Below are 22993 nucleotides of genomic sequence, written 5' to 3'. Positions count from 1 at the left end.
AGTTGAATTCGTATAGTATTATACTTCTTTTATTAGAAGATTATAAAAAGGGTTGTTTAACCCTTAAGATGTGTGTAGCAGAAAACCTCTTGTATTGTTGTTTTTCAACATTAATGAATTTCTCCTCCTTTGCTTGTGGTTTTTTTTCCCGATAAGAGTTTTCCATGTAAAATCTGCATGTTCTTATTTTTCTTTCTTATTGCTTTGCGATCAATCCTACTACTATTATCGACGTATAGTATAACAAGTATAGATTTTTTTTTATTCCTTCGTTTTGCTATTCATATGTTTGCGGTTCATGACTGTCCTTTTCAACAATGTCATCTCCAAAAATCGAACCTACGTCTCCCCTTAGGAATGCATTGTCTCTTACCATGTACCTAACACTTGTTGGTATCTATATAGGGTTTTATTTATTGGTTTGGCTGTTTCAATTTTGAATAATTTTCCTTTTAACATGAGAGATATTTTATACCTGGCGTGTGAAGAGAAAAAAAAAATTAGAGAGAGAGAGAAGTTCTTAAACAAAAAAAGACAGACCAAAAAAATAAAAAAGAGAAGATACATGACAGAACTCTCCTTGATTCTCTCCAACACAGTTCAATGACTGCCCTAAAAAAACATATATATAGATATAGATATAGATATCTTAATTATACTCTTTTTAATTATATTATCCTGTTTTCAAATATTTCTTTTATTACTATTACAAGACATGAAAACTGCTGTCTCTTCCTGACATTGGCAACCTAGTTTTAAAGACATAGGATTCCTGTTTATAATTTTATTTTCCTAGTAATTCTATTTAATTAAGCATTAGTTTATAATAAGCAGATACAAAATTATTTATCATGGAATTTTTTTCAATTATTGTTATTTTATTTTTTTAATATTATCTTTTGAATATTTAAAAATTACATTTATCAAATAATCTAATCCCATTTTGTACTTAATTTTTATAAATTAAAATTCAGTTCTTAAATTTTCTACACTTAATTTTTTAATATTTAATTTTTATTTTATTAAACAACACCTTAAAGACTCTTAAATCTTAAAACTAATTAATCCTCCTTAAAACATAAATTTTATATATATTTCATGCATTTTCGGAGTGTTAACATATGTATAATTTTATCTATTGGTAATGTGGTAATGTATCACATATAAACCCTAAAAACATAATCTAACTCGGAATTCATGCAATAAGAGACAATGGAAACAACAAACAAAGAGGTGGACTAATATTCACCTTTGTGCTCACATTGATTTACATTAATAGACAATATCTATGACACATTGATTTTTCTTCCTTGAATTAAAGGTTCAAGGTCCGAAATTGTCTCTCAGAACAATTTCATTTTCAAAAGTTTGAACTTGAATTCTCTTCGAAAAGTCTATTTTGACTAAAATACTTGAATATCTCACTACCAATTTATTATGGTCCCTCGTATTCATAAAGTGAGATCTAGAGTATTTGCCATTGTCCTTACCTCTTGTTTCCTATTGCCATCCCCATATTTTACTTCCTTATTCAATCTACAAAGCTTTGAAAATGATGAAGACGAAGCCAATGAAAGAGACAAACCACCACTATCATCCAAATCTAATGAACCCTTTTCATCAAATTCACCAGCCACTGTTGTCACTTTCAATGACAAGTCCAAATCTAAACGATCTTCAATGTTGGATACCATGCTACTTATCATCTTCCTCTTTAATGGTGTGCAATTGGTACCCATCGCTGGCCTTTGTGAACTAAAGCTAAGTGAATTGTAGTTGTTACAGCTACTAAATAATCTCTTTGCAACTGAACAATACAACCCTTTGCTTGTCATATCCAATACATTTTTATTGTTGTTCCCTCTCCAAGAAATTACATCACCATACCTGCAAAATTAGAATATATATAGGTGTCATCAGAAACAAAGCTATAAAATCGTAAATTATTAAGAAGAGTCAAAGTACAAATTTACTATTATACAAATATGTATTTTCATAAAAAATTAAGGAATTAAATGAAACATCTACCATTTGAGAGGGGGAGCCACCTTCGTCATCGAGTGACATCTATCTAAAGATTTTATTATAGTTGGGATCCTGTGAGACCTTTTTAAATAAACGGCTGAAATAAAAATGGAGGGAAAAAAAATATCCATTCATCGTTGATTATGCCATGTAAAATTTGCATTGAGATACTTTTTTAACTAATTCAACCTGTTTCAACACTAAATGAGAGAAACTAAGTTCTATATAAAAGCAATTTCTTAGTTTTTAACGAGACTTGATCAAATGACCACAATATTTTCATTTTTAGCTTTTTAACCACAATTATTGTTTTAAAAAGATCCTACATTAGACGTCAAACAAATCCTCAAAATAGTGAGAAAGATATAGTAGATTTCTTTTATTTTATACCTAAAAGCTGAAGATGGACTTTGATTATTGAAACTTTGTCTCATGGGGAGTTGGCTGAGTTTATGTATATGGTGATGATGATCTCCATTTTGAAACACTATCTCTTTCTTTTGAATAACTGCAATATAAAAGGACATAATCATATATATACATTTTCAAAGAAAACTTTTAAAATATATGCACTGTTAGATTCAATTATTACCTTGATTGGGGTCATCAATCTTCTTGCCTCTATACATCTACCAAAAAAAACAACAACAATTCAAATTAAGTACATATGTATGTATGTATCACAAAAAAATTACCTGTAGATGACTCTTGACATGAGCTATGCTAAGGCCTTTGATGTTCATCAATTGAAGAACCAACTTGGGTGTTGCTCCTGGACCAATATATATATATATAAAACATAAACTTTTTGTTGCATAAATCAGCAAAGAAAATTTCTGGGTTTAAGCTTGTTTGTTGAGGGTTCATCATCATATCTTCAAAAAATCATATATATATGTATGTATGTATGTATGTATGTGTCAACTTACTATCTTGTCCTCCTAATTTTTCAACTGCATGAACAAAGCGAAGATGGAGATCCGGTGTCCACCGGAGTCTCGGCGTCTTGGACCGGTTATACGGCCGAACAGATCCGGTGGTCGACTTTTTTCCAGTTTCTTCAACCGAGCTGTTGCTTGAGCTCTCTCCATCATTTCCTGTCTTGTAATTGATCTTGTTACGATCCTCCTCCTCCTCCTCCTCCTCTTCTTCCTCGTCTGCAAGGTCTCTGTTATTATTGCGGTTTTTTTCAAAGGTATCATCACTTGCCATGTTTTTCAAGATGTTTTTAGCTGTTTGCAAATGAGATCAAAGTGAAAGACTAAAGTGATGAATTAGGGTTTGAAAGTCATTGAAGACTTTACCTACATCAGGCAAAGAAGGGGAATGAATATTGGGAATTTTTTTTATTGTATTTACAAAGAATGCAAAAAAGAAATGAATCTTTCTCTCAAGCTTTGACAATTCCTATATATATATATATTCATATGACACTTTCCAAGAAAAAGGAAATGTTCCATATGATATCCATGCAAGTAATTAATAATAATGGGGATTAGGTAAGTAACTTATGGTATTGCTAATAAAGGTGGAAGTGTTAAAAGGTTTGAGTTTTATCATACACACGAATGTTATGTGTGGGTTTTTTTATAGGTTATTTTAAGTTGAAGTTTCATTACGTGTAAGGGTGTAGATATTTGAATTTATGAAATTATAAGTTATATAATGATAATTTTCTTATTATACCTCAATTTATGCGTAAGCGATGTTTGATTATATTTTAGTTTTCACATTTGCATCTTTAATGAATTGATTTTAGTTTTAATGTGAGTTTGGATGGGTAATGAGGTGCGGTGTGTTTAGTTTACTTTTTGTCTCATGCTACAGTATCACTACAGTATCTAATCTCACCGCCACTATTGTTTTTACACTAACTGCAGACCAAACCCACCATTATTTGATAAAACTTGTAAACTGTTTAAATAATAAAAATAATTGACATTTACATATAATTAAATGGCGTAAACGAGACGTTCTTTATAACTTATTTAATAAATGCTAAATTTTACTAAAAGAAGACCATTGTCTTCAATGGGAATTAATTAATTAATTAATTAGATATTACCATATATATAATATTGGGAATTATTCGTTAGTCTTCATTTCCTATATTTTCTCAAATTTTTATATTTGTAATTAAAAATTAAAATCAATCAAAGAGGTGAAGGGATAGGGTAAGCATGGGTCCTGACCCACTAAAATTAAACTCTTAATTAAAGTGATTAGATATGGGTTAATTAATGAAGGCAAACCCTATAGATGCACTGTAAATGAACACCCTGTACATTGTTGGATGGCTCTAAAAGAAATGGTTAGGGCTTCTCAGCTCGTGACTTCTTTAATATGCCAGGAGAATATAACATAATAATTGGCTAAATTTTGGTTTTGGTCCCCCTATAACGTAATTTAATTCCTTACTTTTTTAATTTTATTGATTGATCTAAGTAGTCTTGGTCTGCATTCTAATCCAAACGCATTTTTCATCATTGATTTTTAACTCGCCGTCATATTACACAACCTCACCACTACAGTAATTAATCTCACAATCATCTTTATTTTCGATCTCGCTATCCATCTAAATAAACCGTAAGTCTCGAGGGACCATAACCAAAATCTTCCCCTAATAAATAAAAAGGAAGACAAAGGAGCAAAAGGGGGTAATTATAGGTTTGCCTTTTGCATGCGTGTTGTAAAGGCATGGTATAGTTTCAGTTTGTCACCAATCAATGGCAAAGTTCAAAACAAGTGAAATACCGTCGAGATTCACGGATTTGGCTTTTTGTTCCCATTTCAAGACTCTTTTAATAAATTCGTCACCATTGCTAGCTAGCTAGCCATGCTTTTTGAGTCAATCTTTGTTTGAAAAAAAATTATTATTTAATCTATTATAATTATAGTCAACAACTGGCAATTTCGTTCGAATTTTCGACTCTTTTAAAAGATGTTTACAGAATATCGTTCATTTAGAATTGATCGATTTATCTTGTGCTTACAAATTCTTCGATTTCTTTTATATGTCTTTACTATAATAAAGTTTTTGACTGAATTGGTATCATCAGCCGAGCACTAATTCAATTATGAGTTAACTAAAATACCCTCTCTTTTTTTAACAAATGACAAATGTTATTATAAGGATATTTTTGTTTTTAATAGTTTACATAAATTCTCTGTTAAAATAAAGTTTTTGACTATGTTAATGTCACGAGTTAACCAAACATTAGAAATTGATTATAATTTGAAAAATTAAGATATAATTAAAAGAATTTCAACCCATGCTCTAAGAGGGCATTATCTATAAATTTTTAACATATATTCTTTCGCCCACTTGTGGTAATCTAATATAAAAAAATATGTCAACACATTTTACCAAACCAGCCTATCAAATATCATGTCTTGGTGGGGTTCTTTGGGAGTGGACCAACTAAACAAGAGAATGTTTAAAGGAATTCATGTAAGCACAATTTTCTTTTCCAATGAAAATTAGAATTAATTGGACTTTGTGTAGCATAATAATAACATTTAAATTAAATGCATGGGCTTTTCATATAGGGGAAAGGGATGTGCTTATATCGGTGTAAAATTAAAATAATTTTATATATTTTTATAAATAATATTTTGATAATTTAACCGTTGAATTTATCAAGTTAATTTTATTAATCATGCATGTAAATTTTCAAATTAATTTTATGTTTTTATCATATCGATCCAATATATGATCTTTAATTTTATATCGACATAAGTAGATTATTCCCATCTGATAATGGAGTAGGGGATGATGAGATTGCTTGGGATTGAACCAAAATTCTCATGTTTCTCTATTTAATACCGTTGCCACTAGACCAAAAGACTATTGGCATTATATATATATGATATTAAAATAAGCACTTTCTACTTTTATTACTATGTTCATTTTTTTTATCAAAGTAGGGAAAGGGTTATTCGAGTTTTGAATCCAGAATTTGATGTTAAATAAGGATTTAAGCAAAATAATTAATTTACTAATAAATTTTTAGAGTGTATTTGGAAAACTATCTAATAATTAGATTTGAATGTAATTATTTATAATTACATAAGGGTAATATGTTTCGGTAATTATTATAATTAGTGGGTCTCAATGAAAAGGGTAAAAAGAATACTTCAAGTACACTTTTCGATTCTTACGGCTTGATTGAGAATAAAATCATTAATTGCTTTATGACTTTCCAAACATACCTTGCGTTATTTAAGTTTAAACCCATTAGTTAAAATGACTTGATTTTTTTATGATTATTATGTAAAAATAATAAGTTGATAAAATCTTACGTATGATAATAAATTTGTCACATAAAATTTGAAAATAATAGAATCTAACTACTACTGATTAGGACTAAAATTTTAAATTTTAAAAAATATAAAAATTAAAAACTATCAAATTAAAATATAATAAAAAATCACAACTTTAATGTAATACATAATTATATATATATACTTGTTCTAGGAGAAAGTTTAGGAGAGACAAATTTTGAAAATGATTATGAAATGGGCATCTCAAAAACGATTCCCAATGCCGAATTGGAAAATTGGGGGACACCATTAAAGTACTCATCATTACTCAAAAACAAAACCTTAAGCAATATTTTAATATTAGTCTTTAAAGAAAATAAACTAACATTTATTCCTTCGATATTTTGTAACTTTTTTACTTTAATCCTTAAACTTTTTTTTGGGTTTACATGAGTCTTGGAATTTGATGATTTTTTTTTTCAAATTGATTCTTAAATTTGAATTCTATTAAAGTAAAATGATATAACATTTCGAGATTATATCACGTCATCACTTGATTTCCTTTTAAAAAAGTTAAGTAATAATGTGACACAATCTCATAGTGCCACGTCTACATACATTAACGAAACCTAAATTTAGAGATCAATTGAGAAAAACTACCAAATTGAGGGACTAATGTGGACAAAAAAATCCAAAAACCAATGTAAAATATTTTACCAAATTCAGGGACTAAAATATTGCTTTGTTCCTGAAAAAAAAAGTTGTAATTTCTTCCTTAATTCCACACTGGCTACTTAGAGGGTTACAACTACAAAAAGGGTCAACTTTGGCCTATGCACCATGCCCTCTTGACCATGCCATGGATGACTTATTAATGCCCTTTAAATGTTAAAACCTATAAATTAACTTTAGAACAAGTAAACAATACATTGGTCTAAGACAGGTTGTAAAAGGAGACTATAATTAATCAAAAGGCAATATTGTCAAATTTTTCATATATGAAAAAATCTTAGAGATGGTAAAATAATTCGAATTTATTGGATTCTAATTTAACTTTCTAGATATGTAATTTTTTGTGTTCGAAAATTAGGTTCGAGAGCAAGATCACGGATGCATAAATTACTTTTTTTTTGTATTTTGAAATTGGGTCGAATGCGTAAATTTTAAATGAAATTGTGATTATAATTATATCCTAATTCTCTCTCTTATCTCGATATATAATTCGATTATGATTTGAGTTATGAGGTAAATAATTATAAGAACTGTCTGTTTTTTTTTTAAAATATAATTTCTGATACATTTTTTAAAAAAAAAATTGATTAGTTTGAAATTGTTATAACTTCAAAAAGAGCGTAATGTTTAACAATTATTAGGTGCAATGGTAACACGCGTACCCTAAAGATAACATCGTCGGAAACAACAACTACGAACATATATTCATACAAAAAGTAAAGAAATTATATATTGAGTTCATGATAAGATACAAACCTATATGTATAGCTTGTTGTTTATTCACATGATAGGATTAAAATATATATAAACTTTTTGACAAAAAAAAAACTTTTCTACATGATCATGAAAACTTTATAATATTCCAATTCCACCCTCGTGTGTTGTCTCGTTTAATTAATTTCTCCCATGCATATTAAGACAGACTTTTTTTTCTTGCATGATCATAGCATATAACTACAAAAGTGGAAACAGAAACAACGAGGTTTCAACTCCTTAACTGCTCCTAGTTAAAGCAAAAGTTGTTCTTACATTGCACGGGCATCTTGGGGGAGAAACATATGTTTTCTCCTGAGGAAACCATTGATATTATTACAATTATTGGTTGGTCTTGGTGGGGAGATGAATGTTGCCATCAAACCCTAAAGAAAATGCCAACATATACCAATAAGTTGTTGTTTGAGGTGTAAAGATGATAATTTGAATTGCAGATTCGAATATTTTGCGAATATTAGATTTTTTTAATCCAGATTTAAAAATTATTATATATTGGAGATTCGAAGTGGATGTGGATAGATACTTCGAATATTCATCATCCGAATCAGCAATGTATATATTCGAATAATGGATGCAGATTTGGATAGATTTTTTTTTTTACAATTTGATTTATGTGTTTTAATTTTACTACACATCGAATTTAAAATTGAATTTAACATCTAAATTGATGGCTAGGCTCAAGGAATAACATGATTAATACAATAATGATATTTTGAAGACTAATTCAAAATCAAAGGGAAGTATTTTGAGTAATGTTATGTCATAATATGCTTCATATAAATAAGTTTTCTATTTAATAGTATGAACAATTGTAGTAAAATTCCTCGAATTATGGCTCAAAATATCAGTTTCGTATCAACTATTAACCATGTCTTTCTGCCAATCCATCCATTAGCTCGAGCATTAAATGTCAGATCAAATCTGACATAGAACATATTTAAAATACGTAGATCAAATTGTAAATACACGTGTACCTCCTAAATTTTAGACATTGTTTTTTTTTAAATACATAAGATCCAAGTTGTTTATACACATTTATTTACAATTTGATCTACATATTTTAAATATGCTCCACGTCATATTCGAGATAACATTTAATGTTTGAATTGACAGATATGGTGATGGAAGGACTTGATTAATACAATACTAATACTTTGGGGACTGAAATAAAATATTTTGAAGTTTAGAAACCAAAGTAGAATCTAAGCAATAGTTTTGAGGACATTTGGTAAAATTAACCCATTACTAGTAGTATTTATGTTTGGCCACTTGGGGGAACAAACGCAATCAGTTGCGCACTGACTGGTGGGAATTATTTACCCTAAGCTGTGGGGAATTAAATTTTAAATTGACAGTCCCTATCAGCTCGCCCATTTTTTGCGTAAAAAATGTTATTATATTATTTGGTTTTTGAATTTTTTTATTTTAATTTGGTATTTGAGTTTGGTTATAACATTTAATTTGGTATCAAGACCAAATGACATCATGCAACCTAATAAATGTTTGACACGCGTGTTCTAGTAAAAAACATAGGTACTTAATTAGAAGAAAAAAAATGCTTAGGTATAAAATTGAGCATTAAAATCAAGCTCGGGTGCTTAATTGGGACAAAGAAAAAACTCATGTACCAAAATAAAAATTGAAGTTAAACTTAAAGTTGGGACAAAAAGAAACTTAGGCATCAAATTGAATATTGAAGGTCAAACTCACGAACCTAATAGTATATTAACCCTAAAAAAATCCAAAACAAAATAATGATTGTGTTTTTAAGTTATAGCAATTCCAACAAAATCGATTATTATAAGTATTGAGTTAAATAATTAGCTCAATTTAAACTAACAAACTAATTATTCATAATAAATTCGATGAAGAATCCACACATTTACATAAGATGAGACTCTAATATGAAACCTCAAATTTGTTATTGAGCCAAAACTTTATTGACAATATTTTGGACTTTTTACTAAAAAAATAAGTAATTTAGTCTGTTTGTTAGAAATTTTATCCATTTCTACTATTAAAAAATAGTCTATATACGTTAGCATGAGGTACACGTAACACGTCATATGTCACTGTCTAATTATTTATTAATCACAATTATAAATTTTAACAATATGAAAAAATTAAAAAAATAAAATACGATCTTATTCTTAATATATTTAATATATAGTTAAAAAAATAAAATTAACTATAAACATGATTTTGAACAATCACAGGAGAGGGCAAAGCTAGCTGGTTTGGTTTTAGCTTAGCTTGTGAAAATTAATATAGACAGGTCTGGTTGTTTTTTTTTTTTTTCTGACAGATTCTGCTTCAATTTCCCAACCTGTAAAGTCAACCATGATTTATGAATTATGATATGATACCTTTGTTTTTTTTCTTATATATTTTATAATAAAATATTATAATTATTTACGTAATGCTTTTTAACGTGCATACGTGAACCTATTAATGCGGATCTACCATCGGCATCCATGGAGGATGTAATAGGAAAAAAAAAAAAAGAGGATATCTGTCTTTTAGTTTAATACTTTTATAATTTCTAGAGTTGAGAATATAAAACAAGTTTTTTTATGTGTTTTTATGTAGATTAATATATATATCACGTGTAAGGTATGTTTTTTATTAATGGTATATTTTGAGAAAGTTGTAGGTTTAATTTATATTTTTTGAATTAGCCAATTTTAGTCCTTTTACTTTTCAGAATTTAAACTTTTAATCTTGACTTAAATAGTAGCAATTAAATCTAGGGGTCAAGGGAGGAGGCCGCAAGCAAGAGCCCTGGCCCCCCCTAAAATAGAAAATTGATGTTTAGACCTCCAAATTTAAAAAATTCTAAGTTAATATATGATAAAATTATAGTTTGGCCACCCAAAATACTAGAATTTCAATTTAGTCCTTTTGAAAACCATAAAGATATAAGCAAATACAAGGATAAAATTGCATTTTAACTCTTACAAATATATAACTTAATCTTGCCCCCCTTAAAAAAATTTATGCCTTCCCCCTGGTTAAATTCGTTCGATTAAATTCAATCACTAGTTCTCTACTGTATGTACAATTGTAGATTCTGTACATATTCTCTCTCCTATTGAATCATTCTAAGTCTATATATTTTTCGAATTTTTAAATTTCAATCTCGATGCAAATGACAATCATTAATTAATCCATTAACTGGATTTTTTGTGAGTAATATGTGAAAATAATAAGCTGGCATGGCATTACACATATGAAAATATGTTTAGCACATCAAATTTTGGAAAACCGCATAATTTAACATAATGAATTTAACAATTATTGTGTGATGAGGATTGAAATTTCAAAATTTTAAAAGTACAAGAACTAAAATTGATCAAATAAAAATATAAAGATTAAATTCACAATTTTTATGAAATATAGAAACTAATAGCAAGATTTAACCTATTTTGTATTTACACAAACTTTAATATTTTAAAAACTCGCATTATATAGATTGGTAAATCCATACATTCATATATGATTTAGTTTTTTTTTTTCATCATATCATGTTTTAGGTGCTTTAGTTAATAATTTAAATAATATAAATTTTGATATATTCATATATTTGGGTTTTTTTTTTTTGAGAATCTGACCTTATAAGTTTAAAAAATTATGAAAATGATCAAATTTCAAAATTAATTATAGGAATGACCTGATTTATATAGTAGAGTTGGGTACTGCCACTTTCCCAGGCGACACCACCCTAAAAATCCCCTCCCCCCCAAAAAAAATAAGTTTCTTGGTGCTACCTAACAATTTGGCAGTACCGGATTGAAGCGTACAAGGGCAAAACGTTAAGGGATCCGATGAAATAATTATCATTTTTAAATTGACTTGAAAAAAGAGTGTCGCATGAGAGTATGACGGCACTTATTTAAACTTTTGGTCTATTTGCATATTAGGTCTGTCTTTTCTTGAAATTAAATTTGAATAGCCTTTAAAAGATATAAGAATAACAAAAATAAACCTTTCTCATTTTTTTATTTGTTAGGCGGCATTAAAAAACTTGATTTTTTTTTAGATTTTTAGGATGGTGTCGCCTGGGAAAGTGGCGGCACCCAACTCTACTGTAAAAACCAGGTCATTCCCATAACTAATCTTGAAGTTGGGTATTTTCATAATTTTTTAAACTTATAGGGTCAAATTCCTAAAAAAAGCCCATATATTTGTTTTAAATATTATCTTTTTAATTGATATATTCATTATGTAATTTCTTAAGAAAAAAATGTTGGTGTCTCTATCTCTTGCAAGGGGATAGTTTATGCCATTTATGTATGTCAAATTTTAAATTAATTAAATATATATATACATATGTACATGTTTATAAAATGCTTTGACTAATGAAAAGGACTTTCTACTGATCGTAATTATTAGCAAAAAACAATAAATAAATAAATGTCTTAGTAGCACAAATAAATAAATAAAAATACAAATTGTACGAAACTTATGCTGAATAATTGGATAATGATTCTTATAAACTAGTTTATAATAAAATTTATATTCACATTTTAACATCAAAGGCATCATATTGTTCTTTTTTATGACAATAATTCCAAACTAATATTATATAAAAAAAATCAGCATCACCTAAAGAAATGTTAAACTACATAGGAGGTCCCTGTGTTATAAAGATTAGGTCAAATTAGCCCCTCAATGTATTAATTTAGTCTCTATGCTATTAAAAAGAATCAAATAAGTCCGGATTGTAATAAAGTTAACATTTTTTTTATAACAATGCCTTGAATTTTATTATTATTTTAATTGTTCAATTCCAAACAAAAGTTGAACCATAAAAATTTTAAAAATATTAACTCTGTTGAACAGTAAATGATATTTTTTAAAACAATAAATATTAACTCTATTTCAATTTAGCCTTATTTAATTTTTTTCTAATAGTATGGATACTAAATTGATCTATTTAATAGTAAAAGGACTAATTTGATTAGGTAACTATAAATAAAGGGAGTAATTTGTCTCCTACTAGACTTGTCAATTTTGATTCAAACTCAAAAATATGATGCAATCAATTTGAACCCAAATTTGATCCAACTAGATTTGAACAATAAAAATCAATAATTTGAACTCATCCATTTTCACCTTAAATGATTTGAAATCGGAATGACTTGAACCCCAAACAACTCAAATTTAAAATGATTTGAACAATTAACCACATAAATAACCTCGACTTGCCAAAAAGGTCTTAGCTTGTTGGTTAAGGTGGAGACCCTGAGTTCTTGAGTATTTAGATTCGAGTTTCACCATGCATAATTGCAATGAGTGGGTCTCATCCCATCATGTGCACATGTCATATGTGTATTTGGTTTGGTTTTTTACCCGTTGTGCTTTGTATTGGTTTATTTCTACATTGCAATTGACTAGACATATATTTGTATTTGTATTGTACTTATAAATGTATTGTATTTATAATAGTGAAACTTTTTTTAAAAAAAAAAACTTAAGATATCTTGAACTAAAAATTAACACACACCGAAATAACTTAAAATTTTTAAATCCCAAGTTGGTCCAATACAAATTGAACCAACTCAAAACCAATCCGGCTCCCGATTTCTCAGGTTTATCTCCAATATTATGGCGCCTTAATTGATATAAAAAATACCATAATTTTACTGATAAGTGTTGAGTGCAATGGTAATATAATGCACATAGCATTTCCAAGGGAGAACTCGAGTTTAAACAATAGAGATAAAACTGTTGAGAAAAACAATTACAAACCTCGAAAAAATTAACATCTATGAACCCGAAACATACATTGATTTCATTTAAAAAAATTGTTACCACTGAAACAAGAAAGCTGCATTGCAGCAGAGTTACAATTTAATAATTTATTCAAAAAATAGAACGTACCAACATAAAGTGAACACACAACGTACCAAAAACAATAATCAAAATGAAAAACTTGATTTCATTTGGGGTCTTGAACTTAAATCAAATAGTGGAATTAATAGTGATTAGTAGGTGCATCGCAATGAGCCGGACGGAAAGCCAACGGACCAGCAGCATAGATCACGACGTCGTAATCCTTCCTATAAAACCTCTTGTTTTCGTACCGTAATGGCGAGCCATATAATCCATAGTTAATGTTCGATAGGACATTACATCCCTCGAGCGGCGACTCGACGAGCTTAACAACACAAGATTGAAGAGGGTGATCCAATAATAAGTGACTCATTTCAAACCCTTGGAGCTCGGCAAAGAAGTAACCGTTTCCGTCCGTTTCAGAGGCCTTGTAGTAACTCACTTGTCCCCTTTGGTTCTTGCAAATGACACTAACTTTAGCCGACGCGATCGGTTTGGCTTTCGATAAGGACCATGACCCGTAGTTGTCACAGCTTTGGCAATACACCATTCCTTCGATGACTACTTGGGTTTTTTTCGGTTGTGGGTTGGTTTCGTAGGAAAATGCGGAGGGAAAGGCTAACGGGAGAAGCAAGATGAAAAATGATAAGTGAATGGCAGCCATGGATATAAGTTTTGGAGCTTGAAAGGGGTAATTTTGGGGATAATAAGGATTGTGAGTTGAAATAATAGTTGATGTAATGATATATATATATAGTTTGTGTTATGTTTTAATGTCATGATAGACGTGCAAGCTAATAAGTATTAAACATGGTCAACGTTTTTATTGTATATTCATTTACGTGAAGGCCACTTTTCTATTAACAATGAACGTGGAATAAAAAAAATTGGGTATGATGAATGGTTGTAAGAATCAAATCGGATTTATCGGTTGAACTAGTTGAGTTAAAAATTAGTTGACAAAAAAGGATTAAATTAGTGTAAAATTAATTGAACCAGTAAAAGATTAGTTGAATCAGGTAGAAAACTAATAAAAAAGCTGTTTGAATATTTAATTTTGTTATTATTTATAAAATGAATTCATATGTTAGCCGGATTCGAGGGATACGATATGCATGTGATACAAGGTAAGATTTTTTTTTTGAAGCTTCTTAATGTATTTGGAAGATTCTTAGAGATTATATCTTCATATCCATATATCAGAAACGAATAAAAAAAATGTTCGAACAATATAAATAATCTAAGTAAATAGAGACATTATAAAACCTATCAAAATCAATGAACTTAATTCATTTGTGGGGTAAGTTTTTGAAATTGAAATGTATGGATTTAAAGTTTTTAAGAACCAATTCGGTCGATCCGATTAAAATAATAAAAAATTTCAACTAATCTCATATTTTAACTTACTAACCAATCGACTTAAATCTTAATTAATCTAAACGAATTGACATAACATTAATCTATTCAATCAAGATCAACTAAATTGGATTGGGTTTAAGTTATCAATTTAATTAACTTATTAGAACTCAACTTCAATTGTGATAATTTGTAATTGATAATCAATAGGTATAAATTATTTTAATAGCTACAAAACAAATCTGCCATTATAAGCAACTTTGATCAAACTAATTCGTAAGTTTAAACCAACCAAGAAGTTTAACCATAATTATTTCTACAACAATCGATTCATTCACAACTCGAGAAAGAATGTAACATTAAGTGTAATGATAAGACACATTACACTTTCAATGAAAAAATTCAAATTTAAATCGTGAGATAACATTGTTATGATGAACAACCATAAACTTCAAAAAGATTAGTCTTTATGTTTCGTAAAACAAACATAAAAGATACATAATAAAAACGAAGATTTCCCAAATTTTCCACCCTATCTCAAAGTATATACATCAAAGTTTCCATTAACCCTATAAATAAATACAAATCATAGCTCGCCTACATATATATATCATCAAAATTCATTAGACAATCTCAAGCTCAGCCCACCGAAGAGGAAAAAGTTTAGGGACTGCACCATCAGGTGAAATTCCAATAATCTCCCTCAACCTTGCACTAACTTCTCTCATGTTTGGTCTCCGTTTGGGTTCGGGGTCGACACAAGCATTTACGACCTCCCCAATGGCTTCAACTTGCTTCGTGTCGAAGGATTTCAGAATAGGATCCACCATCTTTACAAGGGGTTGGTCTTTTGACAAATAGTGTGATGACTGGTCATCAATTGAGTCATTGTCAACCGTGTACGGTATTCTACCGGTGATTGTTTCGAATAGTAATACCCCAAACGCATAAACGTTGCTTTGTAGAGTTGTAGGTACCTCGGTGGAGAAAGATGGGTCCGAGATTTTGGCTGCGTAATCTTCGGTTAAGTTGATGGCCGAGGACGAGAGGTTTCTGTGGGATATGGGCGGGTTGAGGTGGTGCATGTGGTCAAGGCAGTAAGCTATCCCCATTATGATTCTAAGCCTCATGGACCAGTCTAAGTGCTCGGACTCTTTAACTGCAATGTCAATTGAGAAAAGATGCATGTCATTAACATTCAAATTCGATTTAACTCGATTTAATCATAAAGGTTAGCGATCTTAACTTGTTTGACTTGAACTCAATTTGACTTGAATCTAAACTAATCCAAACTAAAAATGACCAAACACCAAATCCAAAATGACCCAACGTGAAGTGACTATAACTTCAAATGATGCAAACTTGTAATGAACTGGCCCCAAAACTTGAGCCTGAAATCCTTATGACCTGGACTCTAAACTCAACCCAACATGATATGGTCATAAAAATTCAATAACCCTAACCCAAAATGATTTGAACAAGAAAGCTGAAATAACCTGAACTTGTGACTTGAACCCTAAATGGTCTGACTTGAAAAACTCGAATAAAAGAACACCCAAACCTGAAATGACTCAAATCCAAAATCGACCCTAATCGGAATGGTACAAATTTTAGGCATAATGCCAAATTTAGATCATAAGATTTACACTTTTTGTAACTTTAGCCCTAATTTCTTTTCTTTTTTTCACTTGGGCACTCAAACTTTTAAAATTTAGTAATTTTTCTTTTTACAGAAAAGCTGGCAGAACTGTAAAATTTTTAACAATACTAATGTGATATCTCACATGGCAATTCACATGTACTTCATAATATTTTTTTTAAAAAATAGAATTTATTAAAAAGTTTCAAAAATAGTTCATAAAAAGTTTCTGACATAAACTACCACGCAGGCAGCCATGTTATCGTCATTAAAATTTTAGTGCGAAAAACAGCATTTTAATTAAAATTTAAAAGATAGACATCAGGTAAAATAGGTAAAAATGACATAAAAGATAGACATCAGGGGCTAAATTTGTAATTATGCCAAATTTTAAAACTCAAAGTAACTCACTTTAGATATGATCCGAAACCAATCCAACTTACCCAGTTGACAAGTTTACTCGAAAACATATGTATGGATTAACATATAGGAAGCTATCGGGACGAAAATGGAAAAAGGATAGCTAATGTACTTACTGTGTAAATGCTCAAAGAGAGTACCATTAGGAGCATATTCGAAAACCATCATCCTAGTAAACGGCTTGGTCTCCTCGGAGTATCCGAGAAGGTTGACAAAGTTTTTGTGGTTCACTTTTGATAATGTCTCGATCTAAAACCATTAAACCAAAGAACATAGTTAAAAACCGAACCACGAAGAACACATCAAGTGAGTGTATCTTACCTTGTTCCGGAATTGTGTTTCTAAGTTCTTTGACCAATCTTTCGCGGATTTCACCGGGAGAGAGACCACTGCTATTTCAACCGCGTTAGACAATGTCCCTTTGTAAACGGTACCGATCGTTGATGAACCAATTACATTGCTGAAATCCTCACAGGCTGCTTCCAGCTCTGATCTTTTCAGCTTTGGTACACCTAAATCAATTAGAACGTTTTGAAGTTCAGTCGAGGACGTTTAGTTTCGCAATGGAGGACAAGAAGAATAATTACCGGTCACAAATGCTTTCTGAAGTTGTCCGCTTAACCCCGTTCTCCATGGCTTCACGGTGGATACTTTATACGTTTTAAAGGGATAGGTAATGGCTATTAATATTAGAAGACATACAGTACCCCCTATGGCTCCGGCTAGTATTGCACGTTGACTATGTGAACTCGAACGAGGACGTGAAGTAGAAGCATTGGATTGTCCTTTGTGTTTTGATGGAGAAGGGGACAGAAAAGAAGCATTGAGTCGTACTTTGTTTTTTGATGAAGGGATCGGAGTAGAAAGATTAGGTCGTGCTTTGTCTTTCGATGGAGAAGGGGACAGAGCAGAAGCATTAAGTTGTACTTTGTGTCCTGATGGAGGAGATGGAACAGGGGACCGTGGGTTTTCCGGAGCATGTATAGCATGTGCAGGACCCAAAAAATGGGGTGGTTTTTGCGACTTTGAAGGAGTTGTAGGCCTTTTCTCCTCCAGTAGTCTCCTTTGAGCTGCATCTTCAGGTTGCCTTAGGTTCCTAGCATAACACGAACAATGAACAATATGATGCAACTAAACAATAACAACAAAGCAACTTCCCATGACAATTGCATCCAAAACGAGCACGACATTAGTACATGAGTCGAATCTTTGCCTTGCGAGACAAGATGATGCAACACAGAGTACATAAGTTAACGTGCCACGAACATAACATGAACAATATGATGCAACTAAACAATAACAACACATAACAACAAAGAAACTTCCCATAACAAATTATACTAGAAAGAAACTTTTCACCACAATTGCATCCAACACGACACGAGTGCATGAGTCAAATCTTTGCTTGCAAGATAAGATGATGCAACAGAGAGAACACGAGTTGAACACGACACGAACGATGAACAACATGATGCAACTAAGCTTGATTCTCAAATAAACAGGCATACCATGTATTGAATCTTCGCTTGCAAGACGATTTAGCCGCCTCAGAAGGTTGATTCAGCAGCTCATTATTGTCCAGTAGCCTGCAAAATTATGCAGAAAGTGAGTTCTTAAAACAGAGTCTTGCTTAGAAAAATCGAATTATTCGACACTATACACTTACAGTGTTGTTCGTGACAAACTGGTACCAAGTTGAGGGGGAATTAATCTACTGAAGTTATTACATCTCAAGTCCAACACCTCTAATTCCTTCAATTCACCAATTTCTTCAGGGATTTTCCCAGTAAAAGAGTTGTTCCTTAAATTTCTAGGGAAAAAAATGGCATCAAAAGTGATGAATTTGAAGAAAGTAAGGACCTAGGTTTTGATTATAGGCACGGTAAAAGTATCATGGAGGTCCTTCTACTAGGAGGTGGATTGCAATTTGCCCCTTAACACAAAAAATGGACAAATTAATCCCTATACATTAGATTAAAGATAAATTGGTCCTTCAGTTTAAACTTTTATCTATTTCTATTATTAAAAACTGGTCCCTATGCATCAGCAAGATACACACAGGTAAACCACATGCCACTATTTGGTTATTTTATAAGCCTTGCCAGTTTTTAACACTAGAAATGAATGAATTTTTAAAGAAAGAACTAATTTACTCTTTAATCTAATGTAGAGGGACTAATTTGCCTATTTCTTTTAGTGGAGTGGCCTTCATGGCATTTTTACCTTATAGGCACTTACATAGACTTAATATGAGCTAGATTTCCAAGCTCAGGTCCCAATGTTCCTTCAAGACAAAAATCTTTCAAGTTCCTGCATTTTTTTTAATCCCATAAATCAAAATTTTTCCGTTCTTTTCTTGGTAACCAAACAGAAAAGGGAAAAAAAAACTTACACGACAATAACTTTGCCATTAGAGCATTGGATACCAAACCAGGAACAATGGTCAAATTTTCCATCTACTTTCTTCCAACCAGATAAAGCACCAAATGGATCATTCACCACTTTCTCTCTTAATCCCAACAAAGCCAACCCTGCATTCATTCAAGAAACATATTTTCGCAAGAAACAAACAAAACCCAAAGCTTAAAAAGGCAAAAAAGAAGAAGAAGAAGAAGAAGAAGAACAGTTACCTTCTTCATTCAAGGACCAGCAACCAGAACTTTGACATAAGAAAAACAGCAGCAACACCACAACAACAACTGAAAACTCTTGTCTTAATCTGACAAACTTCCTGTTCTTGTTCACGACCATCTTCTTCTTCACTTGTTGTTTGGGCCAAAGCTTAATTCAAACACTGAATCAAAGGTTGTAAATTGCCCAAAGACTGAAGTGTTGAAGTGAAAGGCTTTTTATTTATGTTTTCTTTTACTTACTTAACAATGGCAAAAAGGCAAAAACAACATGAAGCAATGGAGCCATTGACGGGAGAGACCGTGACTCATCATGATGAAAGAAAAGCTGGCAATAATCAATGGGCAGTTGGGTTGAGTGGGGCTGCCATGCCCATGGGCATGTATTTGATTTTATTAAAAGATAATTAATTAATAGATTATCATTGGTAAAATTGCATTGGAGACCCTTGTATTAAGAGAAAAATTACAATTGCCCTTTCTACTAAAAATGGATTGGTCCTTTCTATTAAATTTTTCATTCATTTGTTATGTTAAAAACTGGCATGGCTGACGGAACAAAAAACAGTGATACATGGCATGCTAGTATGTCTCATGCTTATGTACAATGATCAAATTTTAACAGTAAAAATGGATGGAACTTTTAATAAAAATGTCAATTTGCTCTTTGATTTAATGTATAAAGGTTAATTTACCTATTTTTTAATAGAGGGAGCAAAATGCAAGGCTTAGTGTAAAGGCCTCCGCAGTACTTTTACTTATTATAATTTGATGGATAAAGTACACGTAAATGTCATTCAACTATTAGTAAGTTAATACTTTGGTCACTCAATTTCAGCAAGTTACAAATTGTTCATTGAACTATTTGAAAAGTTATATGTTGGTCATTGTGCTGTTAAGTTCTTAACTAACTTTAGATGTAGAATTGATAAATTTAAATTCGGTCACTCAACTATTAGTAAGTTTACAATTTGGTCATTGGATTTCAAAAAGTTACAAGCTGGTCACTCAACTATTAGTAAGTTTATAATTTGGTCACTAAATTTCAGAATGCTACAAGTTGGTCACTAAATTATTAGCAAGTTTACAAGTTTACACTCTGGTCACTCAATCTTTATACTATTACTCCTTGACTTGATAAAAGAAAAAAGGAAAAGTTCGAATCTAGTTTAAGTCTTGTTTATGGTTTTTTTTAAATATTTTGTTTATAAAAGTATTATTTTAATAAATAAATTTCATGTCAAAAAAAGAGAATATGCATTTTTATAAAAAAAAGAACTTTTAACTGAATTTATTTATTTTTTAAGTTTTTTAATTTTAATTTTAATTTTTAATTTTTAATTTTTAATTTTAATTTTTTAAGAAGTAAAACTAAATTGACAAAAATATGTAAAGCTAAAGGCTAAATTTGTTGAACTTTTTTAGAATTAGGACTAAATTGATAGGATCTATAAACATTAAGGGTTAAATTTATTATACCAATAAAAAATGCCACCATTAATGATTTAACAGAGTGACCAAATATTAAATTTCAATAACATTAGTGACTAAAATATTATTTTAAAAATTTAAATAATCAAAACAAAAAAGCTAATAATTGAATGAATATTTTTATAATTTATCCATTAATTTTATATCAATTTATTATATGTACGTTGTTTGCCATGGACCTACATTAAAAATTGGTTCTTTTGTTAAAAATTTCTTCTACTGTTAAAAATTAGTACCTATACATCAGTATAAGATACACGTGGCAACCACATGACACTATTCAATTATTCTGTAGGTCATGCCAATTTTTAACAGTAAAAATGGATGAAAATTTTAATATAAAAGACTAGTTTGCTTTTTGATCTAATGTAAAGGGACTAATTTACCCATTTTTTGAGTAAAGAGGTGAATGCAATCTAACAATTAGTACAAGGACCTCCATGGTATTTTTACCAAATAGTTCATTACATGCAGTCAATTTTTGTTACTTGTAGAATTGGAGCTTGCATTATCTCCTACGCCAAAGCATAATTATGGATTTATGATTGAATCATATAATTAAGTGTATTAATGTAAATTTAATAAAATAATAATTATTTTTCTTAATCAAGCCAATCAAAAAATTTTAATGAGAAATTTCCTCAAAAGTTGCTACCATAATTTCCAATAATTTGTTACATGTTCCAAGGTCCTCAATTATAGCAAAGATTCAGGCTAAATTGTGCATATATGCCCTTTTTTTTTAATTGGTTAAATAGGTCGTTTTTTTTAAGATTTAGGGAAATAGGTTGATTTTGGAGAGATTGTATGAAAGTGCGTCTAGTTGGACGAGCTTTTACTGACATGTCAGGAAAGTTTGCCCAGCTAAAAGTGTTTTCTGAAAATTCCAAAGAAAACGCGTTCAGCTGAGTGTACTTTCCTTGACATGTTGGCAAAAAGCTCGTCCAACTGGAAGGGCTTTCTTGTCAATTGTGTGGAAAGCGGGTCCAAATTTCTCTATCCAAAATCGGCCTATTCCCTAAATCTTGAAATAAAAATGGCCTATTTGGCCAATTAAAAGGAAAAAAAAGGCATATATAGCTAATTTAGCCAAAGATTTAAAACGGAGTTAGGCAGACAAAAATGGAAAATTACAATTCAGTCCCATTATAAATTCATATGTGGTAAAATTTACTTGTAAATTGCTTCATTAAATGCATATTTAATGTTGGCCAAATTATTCAAAAATTGTTGAGCCAAACAAATAATGTTTTAACATTTTAATCAATTATATATATTAGTTTGTATATTCGTGTGACGGGTTGATTATGTGTATTTATTTGAATATGTTTTTATACAAATAATTTTATTTTTTTCAAAAAAGTATTTTTAAAATGAAAAACAATCAATAAAATTTTATAGCAAAAACTAAATGATATTTTGTATTATGAGTAATATAATTTATAAATTAAATAAAAATATTTATACAAAACTCAAATCAATACATCTTTTGATCCTTACATTATTGTTAAGTTTTCACTTTGATACTTGTACTACTTTTTATCAATTTTACCCTTTATACTTTATTTTTGTTATCAGATTAGCCTCTATACTTTATTTTTTAAAAAAATTATATTAACCAATGACATGCTACCACGTATCAAGAAAAAAATAAAAAATTATATATACTTCCAAACCTTCTTTTATATAATATATATTTATGTATGGGATCAAATAGTTAAAGTCAACAACTTATGATATAGATTCAAATTATATATAGATTGAAGTGATAATACAATGTCATTGACTTTTCATAATATTTTAAACATATTTTTGCATACTATCATTT

At 30.1% G+C, this 22993-nt stretch overlaps 3 protein-coding genes across 4 annotated transcripts; all 3 read right to left on the bottom strand.

Moving 5' to 3' along the window:
* Window positions 1-1234: 1234 nt before the first annotated feature.
* Window positions 1235-3434, bottom strand: LOC121222647 (putative Myb family transcription factor At1g14600). The gene is made up of 5 exons (XM_041103802.1): window positions 2955-3434; window positions 2721-2797; window positions 2618-2654; window positions 2416-2533; window positions 1235-1887 (listed from the first exon to the last, which is right to left on the bottom strand). Exons 1-5 carry the CDS (start codon window positions 3235-3237, stop codon window positions 1452-1454), a joined length of 951 nt encoding a protein of 316 aa, XP_040959736.1. The 5' UTR covers window positions 3238-3434; the 3' UTR covers window positions 1235-1451.
* A 10118-nt stretch (window positions 3435-13552) lies between these two features.
* LOC107931805 (non-classical arabinogalactan protein 30) lies at window positions 13553-14345 on the bottom strand. Its single transcript, XM_016863743.2, has one exon. It carries the CDS (start codon window positions 14291-14293, stop codon window positions 13772-13774), a length of 522 nt encoding a protein of 173 aa, XP_016719232.1. The 5' UTR covers window positions 14294-14345; the 3' UTR covers window positions 13553-13771.
* Window positions 14346-15435: 1090 nt separating this feature from the next.
* Window positions 15436-20029, bottom strand: LOC107931839 (inactive receptor-like serine/threonine-protein kinase At2g40270). 2 transcript variants are annotated; one of them, XM_016863796.2, is made up of 9 exons: window positions 19675-20029; window positions 19437-19575; window positions 19283-19354; window positions 18711-18854; window positions 18553-18630; window positions 17632-18140; window positions 17366-17556; window positions 17161-17293; window positions 15436-16144 (listed from the first exon to the last, which is right to left on the bottom strand). In XM_016863796.2, the coding sequence occupies exons 1-9, from the start codon at window positions 19793-19795 to the stop codon at window positions 15609-15611; spliced, it is 1923 nt and encodes a 640-aa protein (XP_016719285.2). In that variant the 5' UTR covers window positions 19796-20029; the 3' UTR covers window positions 15436-15608. The 2 variants fall into 2 exon arrangements, with proteins under 2 accessions (XP_016719285.2, XP_040959735.1); XM_041103801.1 differs by lacking the exon at window positions 18711-18854 and having other exon boundaries at window positions 19675-19985.
* Between the last annotated feature and the right edge of the window lie 2964 nt (window positions 20030-22993).

Source organism: Gossypium hirsutum, chromosome D10 (assembly GCF_007990345.1).
Source record: "Gossypium hirsutum isolate 1008001.06 chromosome D10, Gossypium_hirsutum_v2.1, whole genome shotgun sequence".
In the NCBI taxonomy this organism is placed as follows: Eukaryota; Viridiplantae; Streptophyta; class Magnoliopsida; order Malvales; family Malvaceae; genus Gossypium; species Gossypium hirsutum.
Note: the sequence above shows the minus strand (reverse complement) of the source record. Positions and strands in the feature narration are given on the sequence as shown.